At 39.6% G+C, this 18520-nt stretch overlaps 2 protein-coding genes across 4 annotated transcripts in view; both read right to left on the reverse strand.

Annotated features, from left to right (window-relative positions):
* LOC115213382 overlaps nucleotides 1-4297 on the reverse strand; it is a 5680-nt gene extending 1383 nt beyond the window's left edge. The window contains exon 1 of one of the 2 annotated variants that reach the window (XM_029782328.2): nucleotides 4247-4297. The gene's annotated coding sequence lies outside the window, so the exon portion shown is untranslated. Of the gene's footprint in view, nucleotides 1-3117; nucleotides 3398-4246 lie in introns of those variants that run through there. The other variant, XM_029782327.2, reaches the window with a different exon arrangement.
* Nucleotides 4298-6392: 2095 nt separating this feature from the next.
* The window catches only part of LOC115212985 (YEATS domain-containing protein 2), a 42545-nt gene continuing 30417 nt past the window's right edge, over nucleotides 6393-18520 (reverse strand). For both annotated transcript variants that reach the window (XM_036503642.1, XM_029781852.2), the window contains 7 exons: nucleotides 17517-17673; nucleotides 17240-17384; nucleotides 15704-15883; nucleotides 15466-15584; nucleotides 13745-13819; nucleotides 12109-12173; nucleotides 6393-9432 (listed from right to left, as the gene is read on the reverse strand). In XM_036503642.1, coding sequence (XP_036359535.1) covers nucleotides 9276-9432; nucleotides 12109-12173; nucleotides 13745-13819; nucleotides 15466-15584; nucleotides 15704-15883; nucleotides 17240-17384; nucleotides 17517-17673 — 898 coding nt within the window. In that variant the 3' untranslated portion in view covers nucleotides 6393-9275. The remainder of the gene's footprint in view (nucleotides 9433-12108; nucleotides 12174-13744; nucleotides 13820-15465; nucleotides 15585-15703; nucleotides 15884-17239; nucleotides 17385-17516; nucleotides 17674-18520) is intronic.

Here is an 18520-nt window from a genome sequence, read left to right on the forward strand (position 1 = left end):
CTCGCATTGACCATGACAGAGGAAGTAGAGCAGAGAATCTGCATCAAATTTTGCCAAAAGCTTGGTGATACCAGCTCAGAGGCCTATGCAAAGTTTTCAAAAGGTTTTCATCATTCTCAACAATGAAGATGTGCAACGGAAACCGGAGTGTCTTTTTAGTTGGCTGAAAGCAGTTTTGGCACAAACTTGACAGACACGTGTCTCATACCCAAATCTTCAGTTGTAATGGACTGAACTGAACCAAAACTAATCTGCACATCCTTTGGTAACTCACAGATGGTGATTCTACGATTTCCCCTCACAGCTGCACGCACATCTACATTATTTTTCTCAGTTCTGCTGGTTGCGGATCTCCCAGAACATTTGTCAATATCGACATTTTTTCAGCCATATATACTTGGAGAGAGAGACACAAACACATACCTGGCTCACGAAATTTTTTTTCCCACAAGAGTTCCAAACCCCAGTAATGAACTCATTTGCATACAGCCAATCAGAGCAGAGCTACTTTTATCCTTTATAGTCAGCACAGGGCATTCCTTACTCTTTCCCTCTCTACTGGCAGACAGCAACCTTTTTGTCACTATCAAAGAAAAAATTTCGCTACCACTATAAGTATTACTGTTTCTAATTACCTGTCAGGTAAACGAATAAATATATGTAAATATTTCTTCTTTCTCGGTATTGATCCTTTGAAGCGAACTATCCGACTGTGGCCGTTTGTCAGCCTCGTCTGGCACCTGTGCCGGTGGCACGTAAAAAGCACCCACTACACTCACGGAGTGGTTGGCGTTAGGAAAGGCATCCAGCCGTAGAAACATTGCCAGATCAGACAGGGCCTTATGCAGCCTCCTGGCTTCCCAGACCCCAGTTGAACCGTCCAACCCATGCTAGCATGGAAAGCGGACACTAAATGATGATGATGATGATGTTTCCTGGTTACTCTGATGTTGGCACAATAACACGCTTGTCCAAACTGAATTGCTGAAGTTATTTCATTTTTTCCCAAAAAATGTTTTTAAAAAGTCAGAGCTTTAAAGTTTGACCATTTTCACCCTGTCAGGCGACAAGATAAGGTCACTTGGTTAAGGAACGACCATGCTCTTTTCTCTTTTAATAATGCTTGTTGTTCTTGTTCCAACCATGGCTGCCTCTGCGTAGTTATTTGTGTTGTTTACTTTGTAAAGCAGTAAGGGGAGAGGGGTTGCTAACCCATCATCCTCTACTCACATTTTTCTCATCCCCATCTTTACCATATGGGATCCCTAACAAAATCCAAATATAGGTATAGATGCAAATCCATCGATCGAATAACGTTCTTCGTCCTGAGTTTACTTGGTAGAGTATGTTCGTTAACTTCACAATAAGGTCAAGGTGACCTCTGATTGGCTGTATGCAAATGAGTTCATTACTGGGGTCCGGAACTCCCGTGGGGAAAAAAACTTCGCACCCGGCTTGCGAGACTGGGTGGTGGCCCAGAGCTAGACACCTGCCTAAATATTCCACGCAACTATGCCTGCGCGTATATATATGTGTGCGTGTGTGTGTATTATATATCAAACGAGTTTCATATTCCGCTTATGATATTCCTACATATGTGCCCCTCCCCGACTTTGTCTTCTCATAACTTCCAGAAATATGGACATATTTTAATGAAATTTTCTACAAATACACTGTTGATTCTGACTGTATGGAAATTATGTGATGATAAAATTTTTCCGAGAGTGGGGTGAGGAGTTTCGGAAACTTCACAAGAGTCGGTTTTGTTTCCTCATAACTTTCGGGAAAAGCGGGTCATTTTTTCATATAAATTTTCTGTCTTTCAGAGTGTTTAAATTACGAATTTAATATGAAAGAAATATGGCGCGTTCTTACACATACAGACACACGTCACATATATCTAGAAAATGGAATATATATCGAAAAAAAAACTTGTAATGTGTGTATGTGCTCGCTATTTTACTTTTCACATCAAATTCCGATACAATCGTAATTTATAAACCCTGAAAAATGTTTGTAGAAAATTTCATTAAAAATTACCCGTTTTTCTGAAAGTTACTAGGAAACCCGTGTTGCTTCTCTGAAACTTCATCCTAACCATAGAAAAAAAATTCCACAACGAATAATATATATATATATATATATATATATATATATATATATATATATATATCATAACAATTTAATAAATAAAACATATGCATACACACATACATATATGTACATACCTACATCTATATGTATATATACATGCATATATGAGTACAGGACACCACAAATAAACGTAGAACACAACGAGAAACGAAAGCATAAATTCAAAGAAGGAAACACACCTTTTTTAACAACGAAAAAACAAAGTACAAGACAAACAATACAAGGAAAATTCTCCTTCATTAGCTGCCCCTGTTTCGACGTACAGATAAAAAGTTTTTTTCTGAAAAGGGAGCACTCTAGAAATGACACACTAAAATTCTCGAATGAATTTTAAAATACGGGTTTTTTATTGTTTATAAAACAATTATAAAACGATAAGTCAGTTTAATAACAAACACATAAAATATCTACACAACGTTTGAATTCTCCCTAATATCTACAAAAATCCTAAGATCTTCAGTTTCACGACTATAAAATAATAATAATTAAATAATTATATACAGTGCTCAGGTGCACCACAACACTACAAATATACCATAAAACAGTAATTAACTCCGTTCAATTAATGCCAACAGTTGCTAATGCAAAAATAATGGTTTATTTGTAAACAGAATCAATGTAATTATATTTTTTCAAGTGGGGTCCCTTCCGTTTTTACTGGGGAATGTAGCTGTCTACTATATATATATATTATACAATTATATTTGCATTATTAATTTTACATTCAACTTTTCGCAAAAACATTACCTTCCTTTCTTTCTTAACCAATAGAGAGAAAAAATTCTCTTTCTCGTAAACTTAAATCTCTATGGAGACCGAATTAAAAGTTTCATAACTTTGTAAAACTTATATAAAAGTCCCATTCCTTTCCAACTTTATCGTTAACTTTCGATTTTTTGTTTATATAAAACAAGAATAGATCAAGTGTAAAAAAGAAATTAAATTTAATTAAACACGACTTACTTTTATTTCTGTCGAAATATACCGCTTATAATTAGAAGCACAAGGAAGTGGCTTCTTTTTAAAACCTCAATTAACAGTTACTTCCACTTGTCTAATCTATAACTTAATGACGTTATTCAAATGATGACCTGGGATGATAAATACGAAGTGGAACTTATGTATTTAAGGAAGAAGGAACGTCTAGGGTCTAAAACAAATCCCTTCGTCGTAGGACTGAACGAGGGACTTTGTACTCGGTCGATCTTCTATCCAAATCGTTCTAACTGTACACGTTAAAAAAAAAAAAAAAAAGAGGGCGGGCACTTGAGGCGGCGAGCTGGCAGAAACGTTAGCACGCCGGGCGAAATGCGTAGCCGTATTTCGTCTGCCGTTACGTTCCGAGTTCAAATTCCACCGAGGTCGACTTTGCCTTTCATCCTTTCGGGGTCGATAAATTAAGTACCAGTTACGCACTGGAGTCGATGTAATCGACTTAATCCGTTTGTCTGTCCCCTCTGTGTTTAGCCCCTTGTGGGTAGTAAAGAAATATATTTACGCAGTAGTTCATATCAGGGATGGGGGTCACTTGCGCTGTAGAGGACGATGGTCTGTTTAGAATCGTGTTTCGCAAGCGGTTTTTCTGGTGCCGCACTTTTTAACAACAAAAAATCTGGTGTCCATCAACATTTTTTTTTTAATATAGGAACACTCTTTGCTAGAGTGGGCTATGGTGCCCCACATATGACTGAAAGATTTCACCAGGTGGTGCTACTAAGTTGGATATGACCTGGGCCTATACTGGCCGAAACCTATCAAAGTTATCAAACAGTTCCGCACAATCCAACAATTTTGAAGTGAGTACTATAGGCGCAGGAGTGGCTGTGTGGTAAGTAGCTTGTTTACCAACCATATGGTTCCGGGTTCAGTCCCACTGTGTGGCAACTTGGGCAAGTGTCTTCTACTATAGCCTCGGGCCGACCAAAGCCTTGTGAGTGGATTTGGTAGACGGAAACTGAAAAGAAGCCCGTCGTATATATGTGTGTGTTTGTTTGTTCCCCTAGCATTGCTTGACAACCGATGCTGGTGTGTTTATGTCCCCGTCACTTAGCGGTTCGGCAAAAGAGACCGATAGAATAAGTACTGGGCTTACAAAGAATAAGTCCCGGGGTCGAGTTGCTCGATTAAAGGCGGTGCTCCAGCATGGCTGCAGTCAAATGACTGAAACAAGTAAAAGAGTAAAAGAGTACTTAACTGGTACTTTACTATGTCGACCTTGGAGGAACAAAATACAAAATTTACCGCAGCATGTTTTGAACTCAGAATGTGGTGAGTCAAGATAAATTCTGAAGCTATAATAATAATAATAATAATCCTTTCAACTGGAAGCACAAGGCTTGAAATCTCGGGGTACAGGATGAGTCAAGTACATCGACCCCAGTGTTTCACTGGTACTTTATTTATCGACCCCGAAAAGATGAATTTGAACTCCAAATGTAACAATGGGCAAAATACCGCCAAGTATTTCATCCAGCGAAAATATATACACGTATGAGTGTGTAGAGAGAGGATGTGTGTGTGTGTATCTACATATATATATCTACACACACACACACACACACATATATATATTTTTCCCTTCTATGTTTCCAACGAAGAGCTCCGCGCGAAATGTTAAACCCTCCTTCTTTCCTGAGCGTCCAATAATACTATATTTGTTTCACGTCCTCGCGTTGTTTTTTTTGTGCTTTCTTGTTTGGATTAACTATATATGTACATATACATGCATATATATATGTGTATAGGTACAGGAGTGGCTGTGTGCTAAGTAGCTTGCTTACCCATCACATGGTTCCAGGTTCACTCCCACTGCAAGGTACCTTGGGCAAGTGCCTTCTATAGCCTTGGGCCAACCAAAGCCCTGAGTGGATTTGGTAGACAGAAACTGAAAGAAGCCCGTTGTGTGTGTGTGTGTGTGTGTATATATATATACACATACATACATACAAGGTGATTCAAAAGTCACCATACATAAGAACAATTTATCTTTTTTATAAGAACAGTTTTTTTTTATTTATTTAACAGGCTCTACATGGTTACCAGTTTTGAATACACATTGCAATACGTTAACCGCACTCACTGTGAATTTCTAATAGCACATCTGGTGATAATTTCCTTCAAATGATTTAGGTCCTTTATCTTTCTGTGATACCCCATTGCCTTTCAAATGCCCTCAAAGATAGAAATCAAGAGAGGTCAGATCAGGGGATCTTACAAACTATCTCTTATAAAAAAATAAATTTTTTCTATGTATGGAGACTTATGAATCACCCTGTAGATATACGTGTCTGTCTGTCTGTCCCCCCACCGACATCACTTGAAAACTAACGCTGGTGTGTTTACATCCTCGTAACATAGCAGTTCGGTAAAAGGGCCCAATAGAATAAGTACTAGGCTTACAAAGAATAAGTCCTGGGGTCAATTTACTCAACTAAAGACAGTGCTCTGGCATGGCTACAGTCAAATGACTGAAACAAATAAAGGAATATAAACTGTGTCAGCCTAAATGTGTGTGTGTGTGTGTGTGCGTGTGTGTCGAGCTGGCAGAAACGTTAGCATGCCAGGCGAAATGCCTAGCGGTATTTTGTCTGCCGTTACATTCTGAGTTCAAATTCCGCCAAGGTCGACTTTGCCTTTCGGTGTCGATTAAATAAGTATCAGTTAATGACTGGGGTCGATGTAATCGACTTAATCCCCTTGCCTGTCTCCTCTACGTTTAGCCCCTTGTGAGTAATAAAGAAATATATATATATATATCTACTACCTACCTATTTATATCTAGTCTACTATATTGTAGGGCCAACCAAAGCCTTGTGAGATTTGGTAGATGAAAACCAAAGATTTCCGTGTGTGTGTGTGTGCATATATATTCCCAACCACAGGGTTCCAGGTTCAGTCCCACAGTATGGAACCTTGCAGAATAATCTCAAGCTGACTAAAGCCTTGAGAGTGGATTTGGTAGATGGAAACTGAAAGAAGCCTATTGTGTGTATGTGTGTTTGTTCCCCGCTACTGTTTGGCAAATGGTGTTGGTGTGTTTGTGTCCTTGTAACTTATCAGTGTGTCAAAAGAAACAGATAAGACAAGAACTGGGATTTGAAAAAAGAAAAAAAAAAAAAAAAAAAGCACTGAGATAGATTCAACTAAAACTTCTTCAAATCGATGCTCCAGCATGGCCACAGTCTAACAACTGAAACGTGCAAGTAAAAAAAAACAACCAAAAAGTCATTAGAAATTAATAACTAGACCAACTTTATTTTCACATTTTTTTTATTATTTTTATTTATTTATTATTTTTTTTTTTTAGGTGCCGTAGTTGAAAAATATCAGTTTAGTTATTGGGGGTGGGCGAAAATTCTGAACTGTTGTGGGAACAGATACTTGCTTTCAAAGTAAGGATATTGCATGCTGAACACAAATACACACATTTACACTTACACACATAAATATCACATTAATAATAACAAGCTTTTGGGCGAGTGGGGGGGGGGTCTCGCAGTGCAGGCAGTAAATAAACTGCTGTGTTGTGGCTATTAAAAGATTTCGTGTATTTTCTTTTGATTTGATACAAGGCCAATGGTTTAATTTTTCTTTTGTTTGTTTCTAGAGAGAGAGAGAGAGATAAGGTTCGCTGAATATACACAAGTGTCTTACAAACAGTTATTTTATCCCACTGGAGGATAAAAATCAAAACTGTAACCCCCCAGCCCCTCTTCTAAATGGGTTTTTTAATTGAGAACCAAATGCTAAATAATTTAAAATGTTTCAAGATATTTTGTCAGGTTCTCTCCTTTGAAGATACTTACAGGACCATGTTTGCAGACGAGAGAAAAAGGAGATAAAACAAGGACCTTACAGCCAGCCCCGATCAGCCTACCTTCTCACTCAGCCTCTCTGGCTGTGCCTGTTTGCTCCGAATCAGGCTTATTGGGCACCAACAAACCTGCAACAGTTATGGACATGCCCCACTGTAAATCTTCGCTCACGAAGCCAAGTCAAGAATATGTATGTGTGTGTGTGTTTGTATATCTATATCTATCTATATATATATATATATGTACACACATATGTATATACATGAATATATTTGGTTACAAATTTTGGCACAAGGCCAGCGATTTCAGGAACTACACCGACCCCCAAGAAATCAACTGGTACTTATTTTATCATCCCTGGAAAGGGACGGAAAGTGAAGTCAACCTTAGTGGAATTTGAACTCGAAACAAACACATCATCATCAGCGTTTAACATCCGTTTTCCATGCTAGCATGGGTTGTACACATGTATATAAATATGTATATATCTATCTATGTCCCCCTGTAAGTGTGGATCAAGGCCAAACATAGTTTTACTCAGGAGACAGAAGGCCACAAATATATCAGGGAGATGTCTGGGACCAAATGATGTTCATGACTTCTTTACCATTATTAATTAGTGGAAATGCATTGATTTAGCTCAAATTAGGGACCAAAACACAGAAGCTTACTTCTTACTCTAAAATAGTTGCCATGCAACAGGTAAACTACAGAGAATATCTAAAGTCGAGATCAAGAGTTATTAGTTTCTAATAGCTACAGTAGAGTCATTTGAAAACCTTAGATTTAAGGTTCAAACCCAGGTGGAAGCTCAATGACAAGTTTTAAGTTTTATTTGAGCAGTGATGCGTAAAATGAAAGGATCTGAATTTAGTGTAAGCATTAAATGTTAGAAATGAGTACGTTTTTCTGTTTTAGACATACTCACTGGTGGTATACAATCTTCAAAACTATACTCGCTTCATATACATACACAGAATCATGTATATAAATGTGTATGTGTGCATGAATATATACACATACATATATACATGTGTGAGTGCGTGCGTGTGTGTGTGTGTGTATGTATGTATATGGCTATACACATGTATGTGTGCATTAAATGTGTGTGTATGTGTGTGTGGTGGAATGTTGCCCCATATTAATGTTATTCTACAAAACACAAGACAGTCGTTCGGATACAGAAGCAAATTTACAAACAACATCTGCAGCATTTTTGTTGCGTTTTATTAAATGGAAAATCTTGGAATATTTTCACAGGTTCCAACACAAAATCACAAAACAGGTTCCACGCTTTTCGTCACACCTATTTACACGGAAACTGAAATCAATGCAAACCTCTCATACAACAAATATTTGCAATAATCAATCACTAATCGCACACGTTCGACGTAATTATTTATACACAGAATTTCCAAATATTTCCTACCTACTGACATGAGAGGGAGATAAAGAAATGTCTAGGGTCTATATGAAGTCGATCAGCTTCGTGTAGCCAATCAACTCGACTTAAGCATCTCTAAAAATGGGAACAGCTTGAGAAAGGGGTTAAAACTGAGTGCAGCATGCCCACACCTGAGATGGAATGTCGATGTCCATAGCTATGACGACATATATAGAATCATATACCTCAATAACATATAAACACTGTTAGACATGTGGGAAAAACAAATGAACATTTCAATAGTCATATTCATATAGTTCACGCATAAGTACCATCTCATTTATTACCAACCATTAATCCAGGTTTCCAATAGCTCAACCCTTAATCCCTGCTTTTAAGTCGACTATATATATATATATATATACACACACATATATATATATTTATTTTTTTCAAGCTCAATAGTCCTTTCCCCTGCTCTATCATCAACACCACCACCGTCATATGGGCATCTGTTTCAATCTCTCTCTCACACACTCACACTCACATACACACACACATACAAGTGTCTCCTCCCTGAGGTATTGAAATTTAAGCTAGAACTCCAGAAATTTTCGAGAAATTCCCCCACCATCCCCCGTTCCTGAAGCTTCTACCTCCTCGGTGTCGCTTGCTCAGCTGAATATAATAACGAATGGAAACCGAGGTAGTCTATTCTTCATGCAAGGAAATACTACTCGTATTGTATAATATAATATAGCATAATATTATATATTTCTGTGACACAAGAAGACCATCATTTAGTTTGCACTTTAAGACTAGGAAAAATAAAACTTTAGGCGAAGACATGAGCAGGGGTCCACCACCTTCCTGCTGAATGCTTTCTTTCAAATATGATTGTTGCATTGAAGCCAAGAATCTGTTCAGGTAATACCATGTTTCTCTTTGTTGTGGTCAACTGAAGGTTGAGTGTGGTCAGAGTCTACAACGAGACCGAGATTAGAATTGGTCAAGAAGTCACACGCTGGTACACTAGTCAATGCTTTGTGGATATCTTGCAAGGAAAGCTCCGCGGGGTACCTGTCGGAAAAGAAGGAGATACGAAAGTGATTGCATTAAGGTACTCGTTTATAAAGATATAACTGTGGTGCTTTTAGACCTAACAGATCACACCTTATACTTCAAGCAAAATTGCAAAGGGAAATAGATTTTCTGTCAGAGAAGTGTAGCCTTACTAGGACTCTTTAATCCTTTTGTTACCATATTTTCATTAAAATGCACTGCTTTTATTCTATATTTTTGACCTGAGAAATTATGTACGCTATATACCCGCAGGCATATAGTGTAGGGGATAAGAGTGCGGGCTACTAGGACCCGGATTTAAAGTTAAATCCCAGGTAGTGACTTAATAAGTAATACCTATTTCTTTACTACCCACAAGGGGCTAAACACAGAGAGGACAGACAAATGGATTAAGTCGATTACATCGACCCCAGTGCGTAACTGGTACTTAATTTATCGACCCCAAAAGGATGAAAGGCAAAGTCGACCTTGGCGGAATTTGAACTCAGAACGTAATGGCAAACAAAATACGGCTACGCATTTCGCCCGGCGTGCTCACGTTTCTGCCAGCTCACCGCCTTAAAAAGTAATATCAATAGGAAAATAACATCAACATACCTTAGAAATGAGAACAGTGTACCCCATTAGTCAAATAAAGGCTTGGGTTTAAAGTTCCACCAGAACACCTGATGATGGCTGGAGAGTACACCAGTCAAAATGTTGTGATAACAAACAAGATGAGGACACCTATCCGTTCACAGTACATAATGTACACTGCTTTTCATCATCATCATCGTTTAACGTCCGCTTTCCATGCTAGCATGGGTTGGACGATTTGACTGAGGACTGGAGAACCAGATGGCTGCACCAGACTCCAGTCTTGAATTGGCAGAGTTTCTACAGCTGGATGCCCCTCCTAATGCTAACCACTCCGAGAGTGTAGTAGGTGCTTTTTACGTGCCAGTCAGGCAGTACTGGCAACGACCTCGCTCGAATCTTTTTACACATGCCACCCGCACAGGTGCCAGTGAGGCAATGCTGGTAATGATGACGCTTTTGTTTCAATTAATTTTTTTTAAATGAAGAATTTAATATTTTACTCCTCTTCACATTACTGTAATAGTTGTAAACGAGCATCATAATCATAGAAGCTATGTTCTTCGTGTCAAATCTTCAGTGTAAACAATGTTTGGCCAAGAGCAAATAACACTTTACATGGGAACATGAGGGAGTTGGTAGCAGAAAGGCATCCAGTCAGAGAAAACCTGTCTCAACAAATTGTGTGACCCGTGCACGCAAAGGAAAGTGGACATTAAAATGACAAGTGATGACCACCACCTTACACTATGACAATCCTCATCATTTAACATCTGTTTTCCATGCTGGCATGGGTTGGATGGTTTGACAGGAGCTAATAAGCCAGAGGGCTACACCAGGCTCCAATCATCTGTTTTAACATGGTTTCTAGGACTGGCCGCCCATGCCAGCACCACCTACTTTTCAGTGTACAGAGTGCTTTTTATGTGGTGCCAGCATGGTTACTATTCATGTGGTACCATTTCTCCTACTCAGTCTCCGGACTATCATATCCATACACAATATTAGCTGCAGCTTCAATAAACCTTTTTAACTACAAACACTGTACTGGGATAAACATGCCGGTGGCACATAGCACCATCCGTTCGTGGCCGTTGCCAGCCTCGCCTGGCCCCCGTGCTGGTGGCACGTAAAAGCACCATCCGTTTGTGGCCGTTTGCCAACCTGCTCTGGCTCCTTTTGCCGGTGGCACGTAAAAAGCACCTGCTACACTCACGGAGTGGTTGGCATTAGGAAGGGCATCCAGCCGTAGAAACACTGCCAGATCAGACTGGGCCTGATGCAGCCTTCTGGCTTCACAGACCACAGTTGAACCGTCCAACCCATGCTAGCATGGAAAGCGGACGTTAAATGATGATGATGATGATCTCCAGTGATATTTGGAAAGAAACAGTAATTGGTATGTGCTGGTCAAGGCAAGCTTAGCATGCACGTCCAGAATCAACAGACAATACAAGAAGTGGACAACAGAGAGAGTTCAAGTACAAACTGTTACACTGCATCGCACATGAATAAGCACAGCATTTTGAAGTGCACAGTGAGGTCATCAGCTCAGCAAACGTATCATTTATCTTCAGTTATAAATCTATGGATTTTACCCAACCATTTGGCTTTCTGTATGCCATACATTTTAATTTCCACTTTCCTTTGCACGTATGGGTCACACAATTTGTTGAGACAGATTTTCTCTGACTGGATGCTCTTCTGTCACCAACCCCGACATGTTCCCATGTAAAGTGTTATTTGCTCTTGGCCAAACATTGTTTACACTGAAGATTTGACACGAAGAACATAGCTTGTATGATTTTAATGCTAGTTTACAACTATTACAGTAACATGAAGACAAGTAAAATACTAAATTCTTCATTATTTGATATAATTCATTGAAACAATTAATGCTTGATCAGGATGTAATTGGCACTGACCACTACAACAGACAGAACAGCTTGCAGGAACTTCTTCCCCGTTGAATACAATCCTCTAAGTTTGAAGAGAATCAGATCCGACTGACCTGATGTTTGGCAGAGACTGGAATGGATGGAACAACTTCTAAGAAGTTGACAGAAGAAAAATATATAAATATATGATGATTTTTACCTTCCTTCTTTACTTTTCAAGGCAAAAGCTGTCCTCAGAATGTCAGACATTATATTTTCCATACACTAGAAAACAAGAACAAAAACAATAATAAATATTTCAAATTTTTGCCACAAGGGCAGCTTGGGAGAGGTGGGGATGAATTGATTACATCGACCCCAGTGTTCAACTGGTACTCATTTTATTGATCCCGAAAGGATGAAAGGCAAAGTCAACTTCGGCAGAATTTGAACTCAGAACGTAGTGACAGGAAATTACTGCTAGGCATTTTGTCCAGCACGCCACCTTGAATTAAAATAATAATCAATGTGATCACTGTGACCGAGCAGGCTATCAGATGTTGCTACACATCGCTGGTCACAATGCACTTCACATTGTTTTAGCCTTCAAATGACGCCACCCCGCTGGCTAAGCAAGCAGGCCGACAGAAGAAAGAGTGAGAGAGAGTTGTGGCGAAAGAGTACAGCAAGGATCGCCACCACACTCTGCCGGTGCCTTGTGGAGCTTTTTAGGTGTTTTCGCTCAATAAACACTCACAACGCCCGGTCTGGGAATTGAAACCGTAATCCTACAACTGCGAGTCTGCTGCCCTAACCACTGGACCATTGCGACTCCACAATAAATAATAATAATAATAAATTTCAAATTTTTGCACATGGCCAGCATTTTCGGAGCAGAGACAAGTCAATTACATCAACGCCAATATTCAAATGGCACTCATTATATCGACCCCCGAAAGGATGGAAGACAAAGTCGAACTCAGCAGAATTGGAACCAAGAATGTAAAGAGTTGGAAGAAATACCACTAAGCATTTTGTCCAAAATGCTCACCAATAATAATTTGTTCCTACTGTAGGCACAAAGCCTGAAGATTTGGGGGAGGGGACAAGTTGTTTACATCAACCCCAATGCTCAAATTGTACTTAATTGAAAGGACGAAAGGTAGAGCCTGCTAGTTCACCACCTTAATAATAATCCTTTCTATTATAGGCACAGGGCCCGAAATTTGGGGGAGGGGGATAGTCAATTACGTTAACCACAGTACTTAACTGGTACTTAACCTACTGACCCCGAAAGGATGAAAGGTAAAGTCAACCTCGGCAGAATTTGAACTCTGAACATAGCGATGGGCGAAACACCACTAAGCATTTCGTCCAGTGTGCTAATAATTCTGCCAGCTTGCCTCTTAAAATAATAATAATGGTTTAAAATTTTTCCACAAGGGCAACAATTTTGGGGGAGGGGACTAGTCGATTACATCAACCCCAGTATTTCACTGGTACTTAATTTATTGAGCCCGAAAGGATGAAAGCAAAGCCAACCTTGGTAGAATTTGAACTCAGTATGTAGCGATGGGCAAAATACCTATTTCTTTATTACCCACAAGGGGCTAAACAGAGAGACAAACAAGGGCAGACAGACGGATTAAGTCGATTATATCGACCCAGTGCATAACTGGTACTTATTTAATCGACCCCGAAAGGATGAAAGGCAAAGTCGACCTCGGCGGAATTTGAACTCAGAACGTAACAGCAGACAAAATACGGCTACGCATTTCGCCCGGCGTGCTAACAATTCTGCCAGCTCGCCGCCTTTGTAATAATAATAATAATAATAATTATATGCAAGTACATACGGAATATATCATCAATTCACAAGAGGGGCTGTAGATATTGTCTTCTATCTTTGTTGGTTTAAACTGCACACCCACCTGAGAGATAAAAATGATATGGAAATCAGAAAAACAGTAAGCATGTTTATGCATATGGGATTGTATGTACGTATGAGATTGTGCCTGCATACAAGAGTTTGTATGAGTACGAATGCGTCTATGTTCTTTCCACAATAACCAGCCCCCAGCCAGCGTTAGTTTCTGCAATTCACGCAAGAACTGAACAGATTATTCGTCTTAAGAAGGAATACTTAGTAAAATCAGAAAAATATCATCATCATCATCGTCGTTTAACATCCACCTTCCATGCTGGCATGGGTGGGACGGTACAAGAGCCAGCCAGGCAGAGGCCTGCACCAGACTTCTGAGACTGTTTCGGCAGGATTTTTAAAGCTGGATGCCCTTCCTAACACCAACCACCCAGCAGAGTGGAGAAGATAATTTTAAATTGCACACGTTCAAACGTCTTTCCATAGTGGTACAGGTTGGACATATATGTTATTAAGGCACTCTTTTAAAGCTTCCCCGACACCTTTGGTTGGAACCTTTAATATGTGTAGCATATTTAAAGCATACACTTATATGAAGCATGATAAATTAAGTCTGATATATCCTCATTTAACGTCCGCTGTCCATGGGTTGGGTGGTTTGACCAGGGCTGATAAGCTGAGGGGCTGCAGCAGACTCCAGTCTGATCTGGCATGGTTTCTGCAGTTGGGTGCCCTTCCTAACGCCAACCACCCCGTGAGTGTAGTGGGTGCTTTTACGTGTCACTGTCATGGGTGCCAATTGCATGACACCAGTATTTGCCACAGAAACAATTTCACTCAGTTTGATGGATCTTCCTTCTTAAGCACTGCATTTTCTTTTCTACTTGGGGATGGGGCCAGTCAATTAGATCGACCCCAGTATGCAACAGGTACTAAATTTATCGACCCCCAAGAGGGTGAAAGACAAAGTCAACCTCAGTGGAGGCACTGCATATAGCCAAAGGTCTTGATCATTTGTCATACATAGATGGCTATTTTAACCCTTTCGTTAGTGTATTTATTTTGAGATGCTCCATTTTCTTTCAATTACTTTAAATATAACAAAGAATTTAGTACAATAACTTAATTATCATGAAGCTAGTGTTAGGAACATAAAATGTGACTAAGGTTTGGTGGAAGATTTTAATTCAAAACTTATGAAAACAAGACATTTGTATTACAGAGCCAGAGGTGGTTTCAGCCAGGTTAGTATCAAAAGGGTTAAGAATTGTTTCTCTATTATATATTTTAACCCTTTTGTTGCTGTATTTATTTTGAGATGCTCCGTGTTTCTTTCAATTACTTTAAATATAACAAAGAATTTAGTACAATAACTTAATTATCATGAAGCTAGTGTTAGGAACATAAAATGTGACTAAGATTTGGTGGAAGATTTTAATTCAAAACTTATGAAAACAAGACATTTGTATTACAGAACCAGAGCCGGTTTCAGCCAGGTTGGCAACAAAAGGGTTAATTAAATACTGTCTCGGTTGCATAAACTGGATTTATAATCTATTTATAATCAAAATAGGGATATATTTATTAAGTATGATGAAGAATAACAGCAAGATGAATGTTTTAAGGTCTAAGGAGAGGAAAAGAATGGAATTTTTATTAAAAGATGCAAAAAGGTAAATAAAAATTCAATTTTACTTGTCTAGCTGTTTCATGAACAAAATTGGAAGCATTAGGCGAGGGCAAATACATATAATCTTCGGTAGAAGTTACAGGATCAATGTCAACTTCTTTTTTTATCTTCACCTTTGGAAGACCTGTTAAGGAAAAAGAAAATGAAAATAAAAAAATTAATAAAAACCGAATTGATCAGACTAAAAAGGAAAAAAAAAAACTACCAAAGAATTTTGAAAATAAACTCAAGACTTTAAATTACCTCTTGATATTACATCAACTGTCAAGAAATTTTCATTACATAAAGACTGTGCTGAATCCTCCAGCTGCTCAAGTCTCTTCTCTATCGTCTCCATCGGAGTGAAGCTACTCAATGGCTGCACCGTACAAGATGTTTCACTGAAAGATTTGCTACTCGACTGTGACTGCTGGAGTTGTTTTTCTAAATGAGAGACACAAGAGAAATCACTGAAGGGGAAACATTCTTCACATTTTAAACACAGAGAACTTGCCCCCCAGACATAAAATGACTAGAAAATTACCATTTTGAAAATTTCACATCATCATCATCATCATCGTTTAATGTCCGCTTTCCATGCTGGCATGGGTGGGACAGTACATGGGTTGGCCGATTTTGACTGAGGGCTGGCGAACCAGATGGCTGCACCAGGCCCCAATCTTGATCTGGCAGAGTTTCTACAGCTGGATGCCCTTCCTAACGCCATCCACTCCGAGAGTGTAGTGGGTGCTTTTTATGTGCCACCGGCACGTGGGCCAGTCAGGCGGTACTGGCAACAACCTCGCTTGAATCCCTTTACACATGCCACCGGCACAGGTGCCAGTAAGGCAATGTTGGTAACAATCACGCTCGAATGGTGCCCTTTTACGTGCCTTTTATGTTTCCTTGTTTCAGTCATTTGACTGCGGCTATGCTGGAGCACTGCCTTTAATTGAAGAAACCGACCCCAGGACTTATTTTTTGTAAGCCTAGTACTTATTCTATTGGTCTTTTGCCGAACCACTAAGTTACAAGGACTTAAACACACCAACATCAGTTGTCAAGTGATTGCAGTGGGGACAACTGCAGACACACAAATAAATATAAACAACAGGCTTCTTTCAGTTTCCATCAACCACATTCTTCCCAACCACATGATCCTAGGTTCGGTCCCACTGTGTGACATCTTGGGCAAGTGTCTTCTACTATAGCCTCAGGCTGACTAATGCCTTGCGAGTGGATTTGGTAGAAGGAAACTGAAAGAAGCCTGTTGTGTATATATTTATTTATGTGTCTGTGTTTCTCCCACCCCTCACCTGACCATTGCTTGACCACTGATGCTGATGTGTTTATGTCCCTATAACTTGGCAGTTCAGCATAAGAGACCAATGGAATAATTACTAAGTTTACAAAGAATAAATTCTCAGGTCGACTAAAACACTTTAAGGTGGTGCTCCAGCATGGCCGCAGTCAAATAACAAAAATAAGAGAGTAAAAGAACACTCTGTAAAGTGGTTGGTGTTAGGAAGGGCAACCAGTTATAGACACCAAGCCAAAACTGACGCTCCAGACTTCGGATCTGTCAGGTCCTATCAAACTGCCCAGCCCATACCAACAGGGAACATGGGATCTTAAATGATGATGATGATGTAAGGTACTCCAATTCCAAGCAAAGCAAAGTTGGGTGTTGTTACAAACAATGCACCCAGCATTGTCACAGTTCAATGACTGAAATAGGTAAACAGAAGATTTTTCTAGAAAAATTAGGACACGGTTAGGACATATCGCAGCATAGCTTACCAAGATGGTGTGGAGTGTAGGCATGCAAGCGGCACCAAGTAAATATCTGTTTGGTACTCCACACATCGGCAGCACTGAAGTTTTTCGATCCGGATCCGGATAATAACTTCAGGATATAATTCTTTACAGAAGATGCTCTCTGCCACTGATTTCAAAGAAAATGAGTAAAAAGAAAAAAATATTAGGACAAAAATGTTTCACAAAATTTGATAAAAATAATTTTAAAATTCATATTTTTAATGGTAGAACTTGAACACCAACAAAAGTGCTATCTTACTTCTGATGCCCTTCTCTTGCCAATATTCCATGACAGCCACTGTTCAACAGTATCCGTTGCATATGGATGTAGAGAACGGTCAACACCTTCACTGATCAGTGGGTGCAGACGGACTACAGCTCGGATGACTGACATCATGTCGGTTAATGCATTGAGGCTAAATAAGTAAAAAGAAACAAATAGAATGGAAAATAATGAGATGATAATTTCTTTTATTTGCCAGAGGGGTGTAAGAGAAAGATGACAGTACAGAGACACATTGTATAAAGTGAGCAAATTTACAGAAAATGAACATGATAACAGAGCATGTATAGTATAGAAATATCTAGATGATACAATCTTTTTCATTGAGACAAGACGATCTCCAACAAGGATCAGCCAAAGTCCATCCCCTCCTCACCATGGTGGGGACGCTGGCAACGGGTAGTGTCAGAGCTATGCCGTCAAGAACTTCGGTTCCTGGTAGGGCCACCCAAGGTGGATTGGTCTGACACTAAGTGGTATTAGGACCACAACCTGGCAAACCACACACGATGGTCCCGCGCCAGTTAACTGGAGATAGCAAGCCAGTCACGGTTCTATTGGGATGCCATTGTATTTGCCATTGAGAATTTATGGAAGAAGTTTTGTGGGAATATGTGGATTTCACAAGCGGTCCCCAACAATCCTGCATGTAGAGACATCCTGTTTGCCGCAGATTGTCCGCAGACGCAGGGACAGAACGACCGAGGAGCTGCTGGTTGCCGAAACAGACACGCTTGAAGAGTTTGTCTTGAGCCAATAGTAGCCCTGAGTAGTTAGTCCAGACGAAGGACTCCTGGAAGTTACCAATAGTAGTCCCTAGCATAGATGACCACCAGAACAGCCCAGCCAGTTTGTCCTAGTTGACACTCAGAGTTTCCCTAAGCCACTGTTGCTCTTTCCTACCACAGGTCCCTATTTAAATGGCTAATGCAGAACTTTGCCTGACTTGTACAAGGCAGTAAATGCCTGATGGCATTTCA

Source organism: Octopus sinensis, linkage group LG6 (assembly GCF_006345805.1).
Source record: "Octopus sinensis linkage group LG6, ASM634580v1, whole genome shotgun sequence".
In the NCBI taxonomy this organism is placed as follows: Eukaryota; Metazoa; Mollusca; class Cephalopoda; order Octopoda; family Octopodidae; genus Octopus; species Octopus sinensis.